This window comes from Myripristis murdjan, chromosome 20 (genome assembly GCF_902150065.1).
Source record: "Myripristis murdjan chromosome 20, fMyrMur1.1, whole genome shotgun sequence".
Lineage (NCBI taxonomy): Eukaryota > Metazoa > Chordata > Actinopteri > Holocentriformes > Holocentridae > Myripristis > Myripristis murdjan.
Window position 1 is genome coordinate 16,322,482 of NC_043999.1, and position 18,693 is coordinate 16,341,174.

At 43.1% G+C, this 18,693-nt stretch overlaps 3 protein-coding genes across 4 annotated transcripts in view; 2 read left to right on the plus strand and 1 right to left on the minus strand.

Moving 5' to 3' along the window:
- The window catches only part of pola1 (polymerase (DNA directed), alpha 1), an 89,245-nt gene extending 82,315 nt beyond the window's left edge, over positions 1 to 6,930 (plus strand). The window contains exon 38 of the transcript XR_003930170.1: positions 6,913 to 6,930. The gene's annotated coding sequence lies outside the window, so the exon portion shown is untranslated. The remainder of the gene's footprint in view (positions 1 to 6,912) is intronic.
- On the plus strand, positions 3,444 to 12,179 carry hgd (homogentisate 1,2-dioxygenase). The gene is made up of 14 exons (XM_030079367.1): positions 3,444 to 3,562; positions 5,039 to 5,110; positions 5,630 to 5,718; positions 6,487 to 6,592; positions 6,667 to 6,726; positions 6,821 to 6,912; positions 7,062 to 7,096; positions 7,227 to 7,306; positions 7,623 to 7,722; positions 8,245 to 8,369; positions 10,332 to 10,436; positions 10,753 to 10,879; positions 11,605 to 11,786; positions 11,927 to 12,179. The coding sequence occupies exons 1-14, from the start codon at positions 3,548 to 3,550 to the stop codon at positions 12,068 to 12,070; spliced, it is 1,332 nt and encodes a 443-aa protein (XP_029935227.1). The 5' UTR covers positions 3,444 to 3,547; the 3' UTR covers positions 12,071 to 12,179.
- Positions 12,180 to 12,651: 472 nt separating this feature from the next.
- On the minus strand, positions 12,652 to 15,133 carry ndufb4 (NADH:ubiquinone oxidoreductase subunit B4). Of its 2 annotated transcripts, XM_030079989.1 has the most exons (3): positions 14,919 to 15,132; positions 14,081 to 14,224; positions 12,652 to 12,795 (listed from the first exon to the last, which is right to left on the minus strand). In XM_030079989.1, the coding sequence occupies exons 1-3, from the start codon at positions 15,093 to 15,095 to the stop codon at positions 12,733 to 12,735; spliced, it is 384 nt and encodes a 127-aa protein (XP_029935849.1). In that variant the 5' UTR covers positions 15,096 to 15,132; the 3' UTR covers positions 12,652 to 12,732. The 2 variants fall into 2 exon arrangements, with proteins under 2 accessions (XP_029935849.1, XP_029935850.1); XM_030079990.1 differs by lacking the exon at positions 12,652 to 12,795 and having other exon boundaries at positions 14,075 to 14,224; positions 14,919 to 15,133.
- Positions 15,134 to 18,693: the final 3,560 nt, after the last annotated feature.

Consider the following 18,693-nt stretch of genomic DNA (forward strand, 5'->3'; position numbering starts at 1 on the left):
GATGGTATCTGGTGGTCACAGCCATTCCAGTGTGTTTTAGCCACGGCCCGGTGTACTCTGCTCGAGTTTTGAATAAACTGTTGGCTAAGAAAATAACTACTTGCCCCACTGACACGCCAGACGTAAAATATATATATTATTCTCGCTCTGCTTCATATTGTCATACAGTAATGTGTTCTCATGCTAATCTTCCTATTGATTTCAATGAAAAAATTTAGCATTGCAAATGCAAATGAATTATGCATTATCTGTGTTAAGTATATCGGCAGTACAAAGACCTGTAATTTGGTGCTCCTGTGCTTGGTTGGAGCTGTAAGATTGAGTTAATCAATGTAAAGCAAAAATTGTGCCACTATTCATAAGAAAACATCAAGTGTACTGTTTATAAATTAAAAACAAACTTTTGAAATGTATGATGATGATAAACAAGCAAGAAAATACCATATGGTACTTTTGAAATATCAAAGCAATATGATTTTTGATACAAAATATGCCAAAACATTGAGAATCAGATTTTTTACGTATTTTGTCAGGCATTCAGATCTTTCAGACTTGGATTACACTGCATGACAAGTGTGAGCTGAATGTTTGTAAAACCATAAAATTACAGCCCAATTTTTTTCATCAGATCAGAGATGGCTAAGCTTTTTGGAATACCAGTTTACCTAAAGCTTTCTTTGTCCAGTTTTGAAGGAAGCACACGGTGAGTACGTGTTACAAAAATTATGCATCATGGGTGAAGTGTCCCTTTAAGTCATTTAGATTAGCTTCTAAGTGCAGTGTGGATAAATTGACTAGTTGCACCGGCCTAGGTAAGCTAGTCAGCTAAACTGCCAAGATCATGTGGACCAATTTCTCATTTGTATTTTGCCCAGAGCTTTTTGCTGGAATTCAAGTTTCCCAGTTAGCAAAATGCCAGAAAACTGTTCTTTTACTCTGCCCATTTTTTGTCTCTATAGCAGCTCTTCCTGCAAGAGATATTTGTATAACATTATGTAGGTCAGGTTAAAGGTCAGCGTAAAAAAAATAGATTAAAAAGGGGGGAATAGAACATCTTGAGTGTGTGTGATGGCTTGTTTATGCATATATATGGAGACAGATTGTGTGCCAGGTGAGTTTAAGAATACCATTTACCATCAAGTCATTGAGTCCAGCAGGCATCTAATAACAAAGCATTTAAGGCCCACTCACGCATGCATAGATATAACTGTCAGTAGGCAATAGTCTTCTCTCTCCCATCTACAGCTATTTCTGTCCCTCTTAAAACACACAGGCCCCATCCGGATAGGAGCCAAATACTCTAGAATTCTATCATCAAACTCGGGGATGAAATTAAAATCTCTCATTTTCTTTCTCCATACAAGGAGCAGATCAATTTCCGGAGACTGGGACGTGATATTTTCCTGCCATTGGGCTTTCTCGTCTTTAGCACAGCACCCTGACTGCCTGCCAGCGGGGGGCCCGGGCCTGACTGCACGCCTCGCCGGAGAACAGTTACTTCTGCCGCGCCGAGTTTATTTGCGCCTCGCTATGAGAATTGCCATCATTTACCCTTGCCCAACACCTCCCAAAAAGAAAAGAAATAGACAAGAGAGAAATCGAGGCAAGAATGAGAAAGGGGAAATTGATTCTTTTGGATATATGCTGCATGGGGGACATTATAGGTACCCCTAGTTTGACCATCTATTTCAAAAAATGAACTGAATAAATTTTGCGTAGGGTAATGTAAGCTGTTTGGATGTCTCGTGGTTGTTCATATCAAAAACCAATTGCTTGCTGGCCCGTGGGGCAGCGCTCAAAGAATATCCAATGAATCAAGTTGGTTTTAAGAGAAATCAATTAATTATGCAGCTACATGAATAGTAACACCCTCAAACAAACCGGTAGCTCAGCATTTGTTAAATATGATCAAATTAAATGTAACTTGATGACTGTCGGAGCACAAATCCAAAGGGTGATGTGTGATGATGCAGCCTTGTTTGGTAGTAGCTCAGTGTCACATTTGGCTGCCCTCACTGGGTGTACCAGGAGAAGAAAAGGCTCAGATAAACTTTTCACCTGATGACATGGTCGTAATTTCCACTATGGACAGGGGAGGGTGTGCCCCCTCCACCCCCCACCCCCAGTTTTGAAAATTGCTTTTTTTGTCCCCCCATCTTTTTGTGGAGGGTTATTGTTCTGTCAATACTGAGCACATATGAATACAGTCCCCTACGACAATGTAACAGGACAGGGATGTTCAGTCCAGTCCTTGGGGACCCCTATAAATTCCACGTATTTGTTCAATTCTTGACTGAGCGCACCTTGATAAGCAAAAACAATTCAGCACGGCCTTGACCAGTTGAATGTTAGCCATGAATTGAACAGATATCTGAAGTGTCTGGGACTTCATGAGCACTGGATGGAAAACCTCTATAACAGGATAAAGCCTGTAACCGTTACTTGAGTGATAGTGAAGATAAACTTTGTATCTTTCAGGGGGAGGAAAATAAACATTGTCCTGAGCTGTTATTAAGCTGACATGTAACCAAGTCAACCGCTGACATATCCATCTCAACACATGTAACTATATCCTATTTAATCTAGCAAGGTGGCGTACCTGATGTCATGTGACAAAATTAGTTTTAAATGGCTAAAATTCTGTCCACCTTTCAGGCCAGTCATGCTCTGCCTTATAATCTCCTAACATGTGTAACTACCCCTTTAAATTGCACTCACTTGTCTAGAAAATGGCTTCTCTTTATGACCCAGATGTTATGGGTTTGTTTGTTTTGCAGTCAGTCAGGACGTGAGGATGTGCATGAGGGCATTTATTTGCACTAGCAGTCACCCCCTGTCATGGAAAAGTGATTTGACCGTTAGACACAACTTGACTTTAATGTAAAACCATCATATTATTCCCATAGCACTGAAAGATGGACCCACTTTAAGTAGACCTGCTTTATAAATGAGTTTACTTAATAGTGTTTTACTTGTCATGGTATCATAATATTCAGATAATGTTACTTTAGGCACTTTAAGTTGTCTGTTGTAGAACATGAGTAAAAAGTAGTACTATCACATTCATATAAAATGATAATAGAGGGAATATTTGTATAGTGCCCCTCTTAAAGTCATATTACTAAAAAAATGTGTAACGTTGAAAGCAATGCCTTTTGATGTGTAATCTTGCCTAATATGTCCTATTTGTTACCTGTATCATTGCACCCAGAGTTTTTAGTCGTGGTCTTGTTTGCCTTGGCAGCAACACCAGTTGGTGTTTGTGCACATTTTGGCCATTTGACCCCGTCCTTTCCCCTTGTCAAGAGAGCCTGTGATTGCGTCACAGAGTGTGTCTGGGCTTAATTAAACCCATATTGGGAAAGAGTACAAATCCAACCCCCTTTTCCACTCACTTCATAACGGAATGCAAACCTACTGCAGTGGATACTGGTGGAAGAGCACACAGTTAGTGCCGGGCAAGGACATAACTTCATTTTTAACCAGTAACTTTTTAGGACACTGAGGCACTTTTGTAACTGCTGGAGAAGTTACTACAGACGGGACAATGGCAGGACTAAAGGTAAGCCAGCATTTCTTGTCTAACACTACTATGTTTAGAAGTCAGCTTTGCTTCTCCTCACTCTGCAAAGAGTTAAGTTAGTTGGCATGGTGAATGAAAGTGTAAATAATCTGTTGTAATGCCCCAGTATTTAGATAACTTGGCATTTAATCTGCAGAATTACATATTTTCTGCACAGTGGGCAGGTAAAGTGTAGCATTGGCTCATCAAATCTGCAACATCATGCTGACTGAAGGGCGTTGTTTCTTTCTGACCAATCAGAGAGCTGTATTCAGCAGCTGTCCAGATGTGGTCTAGGGTACTGACACTTCAATGAAAAACATCTGACAAACTTAAATATGATCTGTTCCTCCTTGCTGTTGTTTGTGGCAAGGCTGTTACAGCTCAGTCTTGCAAAAGATGCCAAAAATGTTAATCTAAACAGTTTTATTCCATCGGCTGTGTGAAGATATTGATTTCCCTGGGTTGAAACAAACTGACTGATCTGTCCTATTCTGGCTTGATTTGAGATATTTACATGTACAGTATATATCTAGAGGTAGTGAGTAGTAAGTTTGCCTTGACACCTCCAGATATATACCATGACCTGGATGACTGAAGACTTTAACTGACACATTAACGCTTAGGTTTGTAGGAAATCACTGAAACACAGGAAAATGCACTGAAATTGTGTCACTCTGCTGACAATTTATCACTTGGTTTAAGAAAAGTGGGGTTTTATTTAAATGAGCATGAGACTAAATTACTTATGATGGTTTTTGCAGTGAAAAAGTTGCACCAGATGTATTTTCTGCCACTGAGACCAGAAATCATCATGCAAATTGAATGAAATCCTGTTTTTAGGCTGCGTCGGCATCTCTGATCAGGGAGTCTTCTCAACTTTTAGCTGTGCACTCCTGAAGCACTGCGGACACATGGACGCGCACATATGGAAGTGATACCAGCAATGACTCAGCAGGATTTCCTTAGTTTGCATCATGTGCCAAGTTCATAGTGTTCTGTGGCCGCTGAGAAGTCAGGGTTGGTGTACAAATCAGTGCTGTGCAAATGTGGGAGGATGGCGGAGTAAAAATCCTATCATAATTCAAATATTGGATCAGCAAGTGCCACGGGGGTGGGGTGGGGTGGGTGGGAGTTATTTACAATGCTCAAAGGTAATTAGTCTGCTGCCAGAGTCTGTTTCTCTAACAGTATAACACAAAAAATATTGAATTGCTGCAAGGGGAAAATTGGGTAGATCTGCGATTTGTTTTACCATAGATCTAATATTTAAGTCAATGTGACAACAATTAGCAAAAAGACGAGCCTTAATGAAATGTCTTCAAGTTTAATTATAAACAGCATGAACACATTTATCCTGCATTACAATGAAGCACCATGATGCATTCATGTTTTTTTTTTTTTTTTTAATTATTATTGATTTTTATTTAAATGTACTGTTAACGTGACTGAAAAGTGTGTGTCTTTCTTTCCCAGTACATGAGTGGTTTTGGGAACGAGTTCTCCTCTGAAGACCCTCGCTGTCCCGGAGCCTTACCTGAAGGACAGGTAACACACATACGCACCTTCTCTTTCATGTTGCCCTACAGTTAATTGCATCAAATATTTAATAAATGACACACAAGCGCCCACAGATAGCAGTTGTGCCATTAGCCGAAAAACTGGTGCCTCACAGTTCACAGTGGAATAACAAATCTGACCTCCACTCTTGAGCTGCAATTTGATTCCCCTCATTCCCTCACGGCAACCACAATTTGTCCCTCACATCTTAACTAATCTCCCTTGGTGTCGCATGTGATTGCTGAAGAAACAATCAAATACTAACTGATTGTCAAACAAGAAAATGCCCACCATCTCCCTAAATTTGGGCACTGCCCTGTATTGTGATTAGTTGCAGAGATACAAACTCTTGAGATGTATTTAACTTTATTTGACTGCAGCTTTAGACAGACCGTTCTCCTGCTGGCACATCATAATAAAAAAAAAAACTATATGAGCAAATACTTCAAAACAAATATACACACACCACTGACATCTTGTCTGAACACGTTCACTGTGTCCCTGCAGAACAACCCTCAGGTCTGTCCGTATGGCCTCTATGCTGAGCAGCTGTCCGGCTCCGCCTTCACCTGCCCACGGCCAGCCAATAAGAGGAGGTATCTGAATTAGTCTAGTCCCCACTACAAAGACCAATCACTGTAATCAATTATCAGTAATTCCTGGAGTGTGTGATGTTGGTTCTGTTTGTTATTTACTGCATTTCGTTGTCTTAGTCCTTTGTGCAATGACAATAAAGTTGAATCTACTTAAAGCCTTTACTGAAGTCATTTGTGGCAATACCATAATGGTAAAATGCTACATTCAAAAGGCATTGATGTTACTTTAGTAAAACTATACAATTATTAGCTGTGAAATATTGTTAAGAATGAAAAGGAAAAGTGGTCATTGTGACGCATGGTTCCTCTTAAATTGTCTTAAGTTCCTGATTAATTATTGATGCATTAACCCATAAGTATACCCATAAATATTTTATTGTTGCAGCTCTACCTGCTCCAAATCTTGTTGACTTGTTTACACTCTAACAACACATCACATTTGATGCTTAGCATGTAACATCTTATTCTGCAGAGTAACTAACAACTACAGCCATCAGATAAACATAGTGCAAGTCTCACAAAATGGAAATGCTCAGGTAAACTGCAAGCACCTCAAAAACTAAACCCAACAGCAGTGCTTGACTAAATGTAGTTACTTTCCATCTCTGCTCAAAAGAGCTAGTAGACCTAGAATGGGATTTGTTTTATTAACCTTTTGAAATTGCCCCAAACCTGACAAGCCCCAGAGTAGAAAAGTGGTCCTCCAGCATTTGAAATACTAATGCTGCAGCCACTGTGTGTTTTCCCTTTCTCTTTTCATGTCTCCAGCTGGCTCTACCGCATCTTGCCATCCGTCAAACACAAGCCCTTCACCCCAATGCCCTGTGGCCACCTAACAGAGAACTGGAACGAAGCGGAGCCTGATCCCAACCAGGTATCTGTCTATAGATAGATACATAGATACAGATAGATAAATAGAAGTTATTCTGACTCCTGTTTCTCTAACAGATGCGATGGCTGCCATTCACCATCCCTAAATCCTCAGGGGCAAAAGTGGACTTTGTAGCTGTAAGTGTAACCTCAGCCGTTTCTGTGCCAAGATTGCAGCCTTTTTTTGAGCTTCTCTGTTTATTGACTGCGACTGTCTGTCTGTCTCTCACAGGGGCTGCACACTATCTGCGGTGCCGGGGACGCTAAATCTCGCAATGGGATTGGAATTCATGTATACACCTGCAATACCTCCATGGTAGACAGGTGTGTGTGTGTGTGTGTGTGTGTGTGTGTGTCTGCTTGCACCTGCAGTCTCAAATGTGTTCTATCATGTAACAAATAGATTTACTTAAATGTTTAATGTTACATTTTGATGATCATTTCTTCTCTCTTTTGTTGTTTTCTTGCTTCAGGTGTTTCAACAACTCAGACGGAGACTTTCTGATTGGTGAGGAAGAGGATTGTTGATTTTTCTAGTACCGTTATTGCAAGAGCGATGATGGCTCCAACCTCAGACAACTTTCACACTCATGTTCTCTTTTTTCCCTCTCACTCTCTCTCTCTCTGCCTCTCTCCAGTTCCCCAGCAGGGTGAGATCCTGATCACCACAGAGTTTGGAAAGATGATGGTTGAGCCCAACGAGATCTGTGTCATCCAGGTGAAGTTTACAGAAATAGCTCGTCATTTCAGAGCCTGTCGTCTTTTCTAAGCAGCTCCAAACTACATCCCGTAGTGCTGTATTAGCCTTTTAGAAGTGGAGATGGATTGGTTAGCTGTAGTGAGCAGACTGAGGTACAGATAACATGGCATAACCGGATTTCAACCTGTACAATCACAGCACAAGGACATTTCCCCAAACATTAATGTTTAAATTCTTTGATTCATTACTATGCTCGGCTTGAGGATGTCTCATATTTGAAACATGACTGCATTACATTTCCTCTCACCGCCACTTCTCGTTTTCTGGGTTCCAGCAAGGGATGCGGTTCAGTGTGGATGTGTTTGGAGAAACCAGAGGCTATATACTGGAGGTGTACGGTGCCCATTTTGAGCTCCCTGACCTTGGACCCATAGGTGTGTGTGCCATTTCTACATGTGTAGACGTGTAGACATGTGTCCATCCTTCATCAAAATCTGGACACCAATCTTTTCACTAGATTTTCCTCCAGTTGTTTTCTTAACTGGCTCACACCTTGCTCCCCAAATTTAATGGATTTAATAATGACTGTGTGAATATATGAGCCTCCTCAGGCTTGTTTTGGACAAAACATGGTGAAATTTTGACATGGTGTACCAGCGTTTTGAATATCAAACTTGACTGATGCACCACAGTGCCACGAGACACACAGAGTCCTAAGCTTCGAGCAGCAACATCTGAGACACCTGATATCTCGGACACTACTGGGTCAAATCTGATGAAGCTTTGGGGACTGATGCATTTTTACATCAATATCCAGCATCAACAAAGTGAAACTGATTTGCCCACCACAGTGCAACCAACAGGCCAAAAATACACAAGCTTCAAGCAGCGCATCACTTTACATATTTCCTGTGTGTGTGTGCGTGTGTGTATGTATGTGTGTGTGTTTGTTGCAGGAGCCAATGGCCTGGCTAACCCAAGAGACTTCCTGTGTCCAGTTGCATGGTATGAGGATCGCAAAGTGGCCACAGGTTACACCGTCATCAACAAGTACCAAGGAAAGCTCTTCGCCTGCCAACAGGTGGTTCCCTGACCTTTCAGTTTGTGCATGTGCATGTATGCGTGTGTGTGTGTGTGTGTGTGTGTGTGTGTGTGTGTGTGTTTGTGTGTGTACCAGTGCACTAACATCTTGGTGTTCCAGGATGTATGACACACATGTGGCCTACATGCCCTTTCCAGCAGGCCTGTGTTTTGCTGCAAAAAAAAAAAAAACAACGCCTAACAGGAAACTGTCCATGCATGAAGCTTATGAGCCATTAGCTGCTCCCGCCGATTGAATTGCCATCCCTGATGATTTAATATGGAATCGTTAGCTGTTCTCCATTCAGCAGGCTTCCGCCTCGACTCCCTTACGAGTCTTAATCACTCATAATTAGTTAACGCATTCTGGAGTTACAGACAGCATACCTGTGTAGCTTTGCATAGTAGGAAAAACCTTTCTCGAGTTAAGCATTAATTTCAGCATATTTCACTCATGGAAAGCACCCCCCCCCCTCCCCTTGTGAAACGTCCTGTCAGGCGCGTAATTGGATCGACTCATAATGTCTGACAGGAGGTTTTTTAGCGAGACAGGGAGGAGGTGGGAGGAGAGGTTGTCAGGGGAGGTGGAGGAGGTGGTGGGGTAACCGTGGAAACCATGTCAGACCACACCATCATTTACCATCATAGGAAATGCATAAGGGCAGGATGGTGTCTTTTTTTGTGGCAAAACAAACACTTTTCCTTTGTCTCTCTCCCTCCACCGCCACCTCGGTATTGTCTTCCATCTCTTCCTCCTTTTATCCGTCGGGGGTCAGAGTTGGAGGCTGGTCGCTGCACCTGACACTCTGCCCCTGGCGTCCAACCCTCCCTGAGCCTGGAGGGTGGGGCCGCTGGGGTAACATGCAGGAAGAGAAGGGGGAGGGCGCGGGCCTCATCTCAGGGAAGATGCTGCTGCCATCTTGTCCTGCTGTTTGGTTCCCCTGCAGAGCGCTGAAATTGCTCAAATTAACTTATTATTTGCTTGACTGGGCCAATATGTTTGTGTTTTGTGTACGTGTGTGCATGCGTGTGTGCGTGCATGTGTGCGTGTGTGTGTGTGTGTGTGTGTGTGTGTGCGCGCAAGTGCTTCCTCTCCCTGAATCTCTGCCTTCATTTTAATCGAGTGTAGTGGAGTAATCACAACTGAATGTCCAAGAGATTACCTGCATTGGGTTTCCCAAAACACCTTTGTGTATGGCAACAAGTTTGTGTGTATTTGGTGTGTGTGTGTGTGTGTGTGTGTGTGTGTGTACATTGGTTATATAATGTGTGTGATTGCAGTTATGCACGTGTGTGTATCTCTGTGTATGTGTGTGTAATGCTATATTGTGGGGGTATATTGGTTGTGTGGTGTGTGGGAGAATACTTTTGTGCATGTGAGTGTGTGTGTGTGTGTGTGTGTGTGTGCGCGCGTAAGGTGCATAGAGGTCACAGTGAAGGCAGCTTGAGTTGTAATGAACTATATTGATTTTAGAGCTGCTGTTGAATGTCTCTTTCGCGGTGACATTATCAGAACAGAGAAACTATATAAAATTGCTGTGGTTTTAACAATCAAGATAAAGAAATATCTCTACACCCACTGTAACTGCTGCGCCCTCCCCATCCCTGTGCTGCTGTGTGCGTCAAAACGCTCAAAGTTTGGGAAAGTTTGATTGTGAAGCCAATTACCCCATAATACCTGGAGCCTCGTATCACAAAGAACAGGGGGAATGAAAGAGAAGAAAGAATGAAAGAAAGCACACCCTCTTTCACAATCAACCCTTTTCATTACGACCAGGTTTTTTTCTCTCTTTATGTCATGAAGCACTCTGTCTGGGAATTTAAGATTACAAAGACATTATTCATTGTTCCTTTTTCCCCCCCTGAAAAGCTCAATTTAAAGTCTTTTGTGTTTGTTGCTTGGTAGACTAGTCCTGTTTGTGTTATTCAGTATGTGTGTCTGTGTGTGTGTGTTTGTGTGTAGGATTTCTCTCCCTTCAATGTGGTAGCCTGGCACGGGAATTACACACCATATAAATACAACCTGGAGAACTTCATGGTCATCAACTGTGTGGCCTTTGATCACGCGGTGAGTCTTCACGTGCTTAAAGGCAGAGGCACATGTTCACGAAGTCGCCGAATGTTCACACATACCAGTGGCCTATAGTCACAATTACACACAGCTTGGTTCATCTCTCTTAACATGTCAGTCACTTCAGGAGGGGGACCAGTTAAGTTTTCCTCAAAATTACTGGCCTAAAAAAAAAACAAACTAGGATCCATTTAAAAACATAAAACAGGTGAGAAAATGAACAGAATGGTCTTTACATTATGGACTGCCCTCAGGAAGAATTGACGCCAGTCCCACAAACACACCTCACAAATCACCTGTAATCTGCCTGCAGGATCCCTCCATCTTCACTGTGCTGACTGCCAAATCCACGCGGCCAGGTGTGGCCATCGCCGACTTTGTCATATTCCCCCCACGCTGGGGCGTAGCTGACCACACCTTCCGCCCACCGTACTATCACCGTAAGACCATCATGACACACGCGTGCACTCTTTGCTTCAACTTGAAAGTGGTCTGTGTTTACTCTCTGCAGGAGAGGAGTGTTAAGAGTATCACACAAGTGCAACTCACTCTGTAGGGTTATTTGGCTGCATCTCCATGCCGTGTCCATCAGACCCCAACCAAATTCTCATGTGAGGACACTTTTGCTCTATGCCTGAATGAAAATAACCTGTCATCTGCTAAGGCCGGCATTCTAAAGGCGAGCCTTATCATGATTGCAATGAATCTGAAAAAATTGAGTGCCTACATCTGATGTCTAGACTTCTAGGAGCCAATGACCCTATCATTAATAATGAATCCTTTTTTCAGCATAGAAATGTTAACTTTTTCCCTCATTGGTTATGATATACAGTGAGTCCTCGAGGCCCACCAGGATCACTAGATCAATCTGTGGGCTGGTTCATGGCCAGTGAAGGTCGCTCATAGACCAATAATGGTCTCGCTGAGGAGGAGAGGATCATAGGTCACGCTGTTTGGGAACAGTGTGACCCATGAAGCATCTAAGACAGCAACTCACACCTGCTGTTACCTTCAGCCGAGACGCTGCTCCACCTCTTTGTTTGTTTTCACCGTAGACCGTCATGGCCATCTAGTGGAAACTGATATTACATGTGCTCCCTCTCAGCTTGTCTTTAAAGCACACTGAGTAGCACTGTGTCACAGCTCCCCCTGTTTGTGACTCTAGGGAACTGCATGAGTGAGTTCATGGGCCTGATCAAAGGCCACTATGAAGCCAAAGAGGAGGGTTTCCAGCCAGGAGGGGGCAGCCTGCACAGCATAATGACCCCGCACGGCCCCGACGCTGACTGCTTCGAGAAGAACAGCACGGCCAGTCTCAAACCTGAGAGGGTGGCTGAGGGAACCATGGTGAGAAAAATGAAGCTTCACGGTCAGCAGAATCCAGGACACTTGCCACAGCTGATCAGCTAGAAATCTACATTTATTACAACATAAAGGTGAACACCAAAAGCGACTTTATCTGTAACATGTTGTTTTTTTTCCTTCAGGCTTTTATGTTTGAGTCATCCTTCAGCATGGCAGTGACCAAGTGGGGTCTGGAAACTTGCCAGAGGCTGGACAAGAGTTACTACCAGTGCTGGGAACCTCTCCGCAGTCACTTCAACCCCAAGTGGAAGCCCAGCAAACAGTAGAAACTCAGAATTATTAAGCTGTACCAGAGAGGCAGCAATCCTGTACGTGGTGGTCCATAACATTGGGTTCTCATAACTAGTTACACTCTAATAACAATAAAATAAATCATTTTATGTTGCTAAATGAAATTCTGTGCTTTAAAGTTAGATTTCTGTCATTTCAGTTGGTCCTGTTAAAATAAACCCACATATTATTTCATACATACCATTTAGGTTGGGATTTGGGAAGATCTGATGAACATGGGTTTTTGACCGACTCCTGTTTCACTCATAACACACTGCCATATTTTTGCACTACTGAACTGGATGAGAACATTTTGAGGGTCAAATGTCTTGCTCAAGGGCATCTCAACGGAAGATGCTGACTGATGCCTGAACGCTTTCTCGTTCACGCTGCCTGTTCATGTCTTTGCAGCTGCAGCCAAGAATTTGAGCTGATGTGAAGCTCTTGCTTGATGCCTAAAGATCAGAATGTACGTGTTTTATGGTTGCTGTCCAATTTCCCTCCCTTACCCTCTTGACGTGTAAATTGTGCACAATACTCCACTATTCACCCAAATCAAGGCCACCTGATTGTTTTCTGACATCATTTTATTCACTCAATAATAATTACAGACACTGACTTTATCAATAGAACATATAGGTGGTCTTTACAGGGGAGCTCAGGATGATAGACTAAACTTGCGCTCGAGGGTCCCGGCCTTGATCTGATCTTCCTTCTTATCCTGGAAACAAATGACAAAGAGATGATGGGTTAGTGCAGTTGCCATAGCAACAAAGTTATATCACCTGCACCTTCTTCACCCCTCCAGTCACATTCTCAGCTGCATGTTTTATGAATGAGCATTTTATGATTGTCATAGCTTTTTCCTCCCAAAGGAGAGAGAGTTGAACATGATAGCCCAGCAGTCTGACAATTGCAACAAAGTCTTGCTGACATTTCTATTGGAAAGGATTTAGAGGGTGAATCTCCATGACAATGGGGGAAAATGAAGTCAGGCAGCATTTCAAATGAAACATTCACTTCTAATGTGAATGGCATGGTGACAAAGAACAAGGCCACATCAACTCAACAGCTACAAAGGAATCATGAGTCCCAATCCTCGACTATATAGCTTTTCAAAGGGCTAAGAAAGCCCTGCAAGACCTAGTATCAAATTTTCCTGGTGAGATTATCTTGGGCAAAAGTATCCGTGTAAATGGCATCATCATGATACTGAAACTAGCTGAGAACACTGCTTTCAGGGCTAAAACATGGTAAGATTACCTAACACGTCCTCACTGCAAAACACATCGAACCACACTGAAATTATAACGTTTAAATATTCATGCATACACTGCACACAGCTGTCAGCCCTCTGCAACAGTCATTTCCACTGTTACTGATAGGCTTAATATTAGACTCTGCTGATGTTACGCTGAGTGTACGCAGAGGCTCTGCTAAATTAACAGCAGCACTGTGCTCCACTTGGTCCATGCTACGGCTTGCAAATGTCAGCAGTTATGATAGTATCAGTGAAATAAATTTGGTGATAATATCATTACCATGTGTGTTAAACTGAGAAGTTGAAGTAATCTTATCAAGACACAACAACACAGGTTTTGGCATCAATTTCCCAGCAACATGCAGCTGCACAGTAGAGGACAACAGTGGTTACAAAGAATAGCTACTTGGCCTTCTTATCCACATCTAAACATTTATAGTGGTAGAGATAAAATCCCTCAGAAATCATTCAAATATGTGCCCCAATTTAGAAAAAAAAAAGAGTGTGAGCTAAAAGTGCCTAGTTCACATTCCTGTCCCCCCCCCCCCCCCTTTTAATCTCTGGTTGCAAGCACTGTAATTGCTGTTGGCCTTCATAATAAAATATCAGGGAGAGTGACTATCCCATCTCAAACTATACTCAAACTCAAGCTTTCTGGCATCGACAGTAAATGTTTACATGTCATCACCCACTGAGCAACCCCTGATATATCAAGAATGGAGGGCGTAGTGCATCGTGATTATACCCTGTCTGTCTTGAAGGTGTAGTAGAGGACAACCAGTGGCACAACTCCAAACAGTGCACCAAACAGAGACGTCTTGTTTGTGGCCCTGAAGTGGAAGTAGGGGTTGGTGCGTGCGTATACCCAGCGCGTCAGGGCAGGGTCCTCCTGTAAACACAAAGGAAAGAACACAATTCAAGCAAACAAAGCATTCAAAATAACACAAAATATAATAATAACGTATTCACCATGGCAGTACTGAACCCCTAGGATGTCTGTGTTGACCATCTGAGAGTGCTTTAATGTACCTTGGTGCTGAGCTATGATGCACAATGCAAGCCACTATGTCAAGCTATGTCCCTCTTTGCTTGAATATACACATGGTGGTGCAACATGTCGACTGAGATCATCTAACCCTAACACTAACACTGTGTAGTCACTAGTCGCCACTGCTTAAAAGGGTGTTTTTATTATTATCTATACACCTTCTCATATATAACATTTGGAAACGTGGATTCAAGATATTGTCAATGTCGTGAGAGGCTCATTTTCTTCATGGAAAAGTGGAAACACTGAGAATCTATCAATAAAGAGCAATACATTAACCTCAATAGCAGGTATGTGTTTGAAACTGATCACTCGGTTACTCACAATGGAGGAGCAGGAGCACTGACGATAACTAAAACCGTATATGCAGATCAAATACGGAGATATGACTCTGTTTCTTGTTATTGATGGGCTCTTGGTGTAATTCTGCAGAGTATGTGCTACTTCTTTGCCCTGAGTCGCCACCACTTGCTGGCTAGACTCCGACACACAGCCGGGTCGTGTTGAACATTTGACATTGCTAGCGGCCACTTACGATCAGCTCCTTCCTGTGCGGGTTGTTGAGCTGCAGCTGGTACTGCCTCTTCAGGTTGGCCCGCAGAGCCGCCCTCTCCTCCTCGACACGCCGCTGCTCCGGAGACAGGTTGAAATATTCATTTGGGTCCAGTGTTTTTGGCCGAGTGGCCAAGGGCGCTTCTCGATAGTCCGCCATGTTTGCCTTGTGACGGACTCTTCTTCTTGTTTTTTTTCCCGATCACAGACCAGCTTTTAAAAGTGCACACCGCCACCTACTGTATCGGAGTGGGTATATTCATGGCACTATTTATATATAGCCTACATACACGTATTTGTCTAACAAAAAATAAAAATCATTTCCTGTCCTTTTTATTTAACTTATTAAACCCCTTCTAATTTCCCTAAACTCCAGTCCTGTGCTCAACATTGATTTTAAACTTCATTTCTGTCCTGGCTTATGTACAATATTTATCAATATCTCCATCTAGGAATTATATTTAGGCAATGCATGATGATAAGTTCTACATTTTCTAGGGTATTACACCACTGGCGCATATTTGATTGACTTTTCTCCATTATAGCCTATATAGCGTGGAGTGAAAACCTGCCCTAGCCGTGTAATAACGACCTCCACTCCAATATTATTGTTTTTACTTATTTTATTTTCTATTTTTTTAATTTAATTTAATTTTTTTTCTGCCGATTTTTCCTTCTTGTTGGATGATGGACTCACAGACGTGAACTCGAAAAATCTCGCGTTGAGTGTTGTCTGACATCCCCGGTAGCAGCAGTCTGGTAACCATAGCAACATCAAGCTTTTTCTCCGTACACCTGAAGCCATCAGCTGTCACTAAATCCAATAATGGCCACATCAAAAGGACGTGAAGCAGATTCACTGAACGCTGCAGATGATCTTCAGGTTGAGGAAGTGGCTCTGGAAGACGACTGGAGGGTGACCGAGGGAGAGGAGGACTGGGAGGCCACAATGAGAGCCATCCGAGCCCGGGCCGAGGCCAGCGCTGCCGCCGCCGCCTACGGACGGGACACCGGAGCCGCTGCCTGTCCGGCGCAGCAGCCTGAAGCCACTGACGACTTTTTACGCAACTTTCTCACCGACACGGGCATGACAAACACACTGGAGTGTTTCCAAAGTGAGTGGCACGAAATGGTACAGAAAGGCCTGATAAAAACAGAAAGTATCGTGTCGGTGCCAGATGTGTACACCGAAAACCAGCATCTGGAGAACGAGCTGAGAAACACCAAGAGAGAGCAGGAGGAGTATCTGCGGGCAGCCGCGGCCGCAGCAGAGGCACTAACCAGGGCCCGGAAAGCCAGAGACTACTACCGCCTGCAGCATAAGTGTGTTGTTCAGGAGAAAAGCAAGCTCATCCAGGAGATGAGAAAGCTGAAACTGAAGTGCGCCAGCTATGAACCTGCGGTCAGGCAGATGAATGAGAAATACCAGGCCGCTCTGAAGCAGATGATGCTGGTGAGTTTGGAGAGAGACAAGGCGTTGGGACAAGAGACCCACTTGGAAACTGTGCATCCCTCCTCCAGGGGCACAGGTGAAGAAGCCCAAAGCCCCAAAGAGGGCAGAGGGGGCAGGTGTCAGAGGGAAAACCCATCCAACAAGCCAGCCGAGATCTCCAAACACTCCAAGGATTCAGAAATTCCCAAGAACATGCCAGCCTCCAACCTGCTGCCCCATGGCAAGCACCAGTCAGTGAATGTTCCCACCAAGGCCAAGGCAGACAGCTTCCCCCATAACAACACAATCAAGGTAACCTCTGGCATTGCATCCATATTTTTTCATATGATGATGATGTTCTACCTATACTTTACAATATGCTCTTTCTCTCTGTATTTCTCAGACAAACAGGCGTCCAGTCAATTAGCGTTTACCTTTTCCCACACACCACAGAGCCAGTGGTGGCTTCCTCAAGTGATCGCCAGCTGTAAAAGATGTGGGAAACACTGGAAGAGGGTCTTGATCACCGCATGGGAGGATCATACTTACTGGCTGTGTGGGATCAGCTTCCACCCAGATGGGACCAAACGGGGCATGACAGGGGGAGATGTGAGTCTATGTAACTAGGGCATCTGCATCATCCTGCACAGTGGATTAGACTGGCAAAGTCAGATGTTACTGGTATGTTATTTGAAGATTTCATTTTTACTGTCTGCACTCTAAAATCACTGTGGTGAGTGCTCTTAAAAAAAAAAATGTTGACACACTGGATATAACAGGCTACAGTAGCCTGATTGACCCTCTTTGAGTATGATTATTAGCGCAGGAGTGGTGTCACTCTAGCCTCTATGGACACACCAGCTCGGTCAACAACATGGATTTCCTGTCTTCCTCCAAAACCACAATGACTTCGTCAGCTGACACGACCTTGTTTGATGTTGGTTGTGTGATGGGCAGATTTCTGTCTGGACATGATGAAGAGCATTCCTGTGCAGACCAATTACTCAGACCTCCCTTAAAACAAGAAACAGTGTGAAAGGCAATAAAATTCTACAGTGTTTCAGCTCCTGGTTGTTTTCTTGTTAAGAAAATCCATGCGCTGTATTTTGAAAATCTTCCAATAAAGGTGAAAAGGTGAGCTGTTTGTGTAGTTCTCATCCCAGTGTTGCAAGCCAAGGTGTAGAGCTTGCAATGTAAAATATACCCTCAAGAGGGCGATATCAGACAGATTTTGGTTGCATTACCACTCAATGAATATCAGGATTGAACAGGGGCAGGGAATCAGGAACAGCAGGAGCCATCTGCTGAAGAGCCCTCATAGAGGAGTCAGCGTATTTTAAAGGACCAATCCCACTCCTGTTAGCAAGATTATTCATTAATGTTCCACTACATTAAATCATACACACTGCCCTACATACAGTATGTATAACATCATTCTTTCTGGTGAAGATTCAGTTGATGGAAATACAATGTGAACACAATCGAGATAAAGTGTATGTAAATAATCCCAAAATAATGATACATGCGCACTCATACTCAATTACTTACTTCATGACAGTGTCAGCAATGCCACCACCAGGGTGAAGTTTGGGTGGGAATATCATAACTTTATTTATAGAGCACCTTTCATACAAAAGTGCTTTATAAGAAAACTGCTTTGTATTTAGCTATTAAAACCAAGTAAGGCAAAAACAAGGTAGGAATGATGACATAACCCTTATTACAAGGTAGCAAAAAGAGGAAAATAAAATGACATTAATTAAAAGCTATTTTAGGCAAGTGGGTTTTCAACAATTGTTTCAAAATGTTAATGAGCCTGCATCCGTTATAGCTTTAAGAATGCCGCTATTAGTGGTGAACAGAAATTTTACGAGACAAGCAAGAAGTTTCAATGTGTGTGGAAGCCATGTGCACTGAAAAACGGTGCGCAGAAAAGCTGCTTTGTGGCTGCAGTATTGTTCTGCAGGTGGTCTGAGCAAAAATAGTTACCTGGGCTACTTTGAAAAGCAGTGGAAATGCTGACACTGGCACATTGTGCAGAGGTAGGAGCAGTATGGCTGTCCTTACCCCTAGCAGGCCTGGTTACTCTGCTGGAGTGATGGAGTTTCTAATTTGTTGGCTGTTTATCTGTCATTTAGATGCAAACAGCCAGAGGGTTCAGCGAGACCAAACTCATAAATCCTGTTCAGAGAGCCGTCAGTCAACTGGATTTTTGTAATATATAGATATGGCTCCTTGCACACCAGCTCTCTCTCTCTTACACTTCATACTTGAGCTGTGGAGTGGCGCTGAGATGCTGAGAGAGCTCTTTGATCAGGAGAGGGCC

What these genes read in the sequence shown, in the direction of transcription:
- hgd (XM_030079367.1), top strand. An exon ending in AATACCTCCATGGTAGACAG is followed by an intron (nt 6,913 to 7,061) that starts GTGTGTGTGTGT and finishes TTCTTGCTTCAG; the next exon opens with GTGTTTCAACAACTCAGACG. An exon ending in ACGAGATCTGTGTCATCCAG is followed by an intron (nt 7,307 to 7,622) that starts GTGAAGTTTACA and finishes TCTGGGTTCCAG; the next exon opens with CAAGGGATGCGGTTCAGTGT.
- ndufb4 (XM_030079989.1), bottom strand. Translation starts at nt 15,095, where the DNA reads ATGGCGGACTATCGAGAAGCGCCCTTGGCCACTCGGCCAAAAACACTG. An exon ending in CGCACAGGAAGGAGCTGATC is followed by an intron (nt 14,225 to 14,918) that starts GTAAGTGGCCGC and finishes TTGTGTTTACAG; the next exon opens with GAGGACCCTGCCCTGACGCG. An exon ending in ACACCTTCAAGACAGACAGG is followed by an intron (nt 12,796 to 14,080) that starts GTATAATCACGA and finishes ATTTGTTTCCAG; the next exon opens with GATAAGAAGGAAGATCAGAT.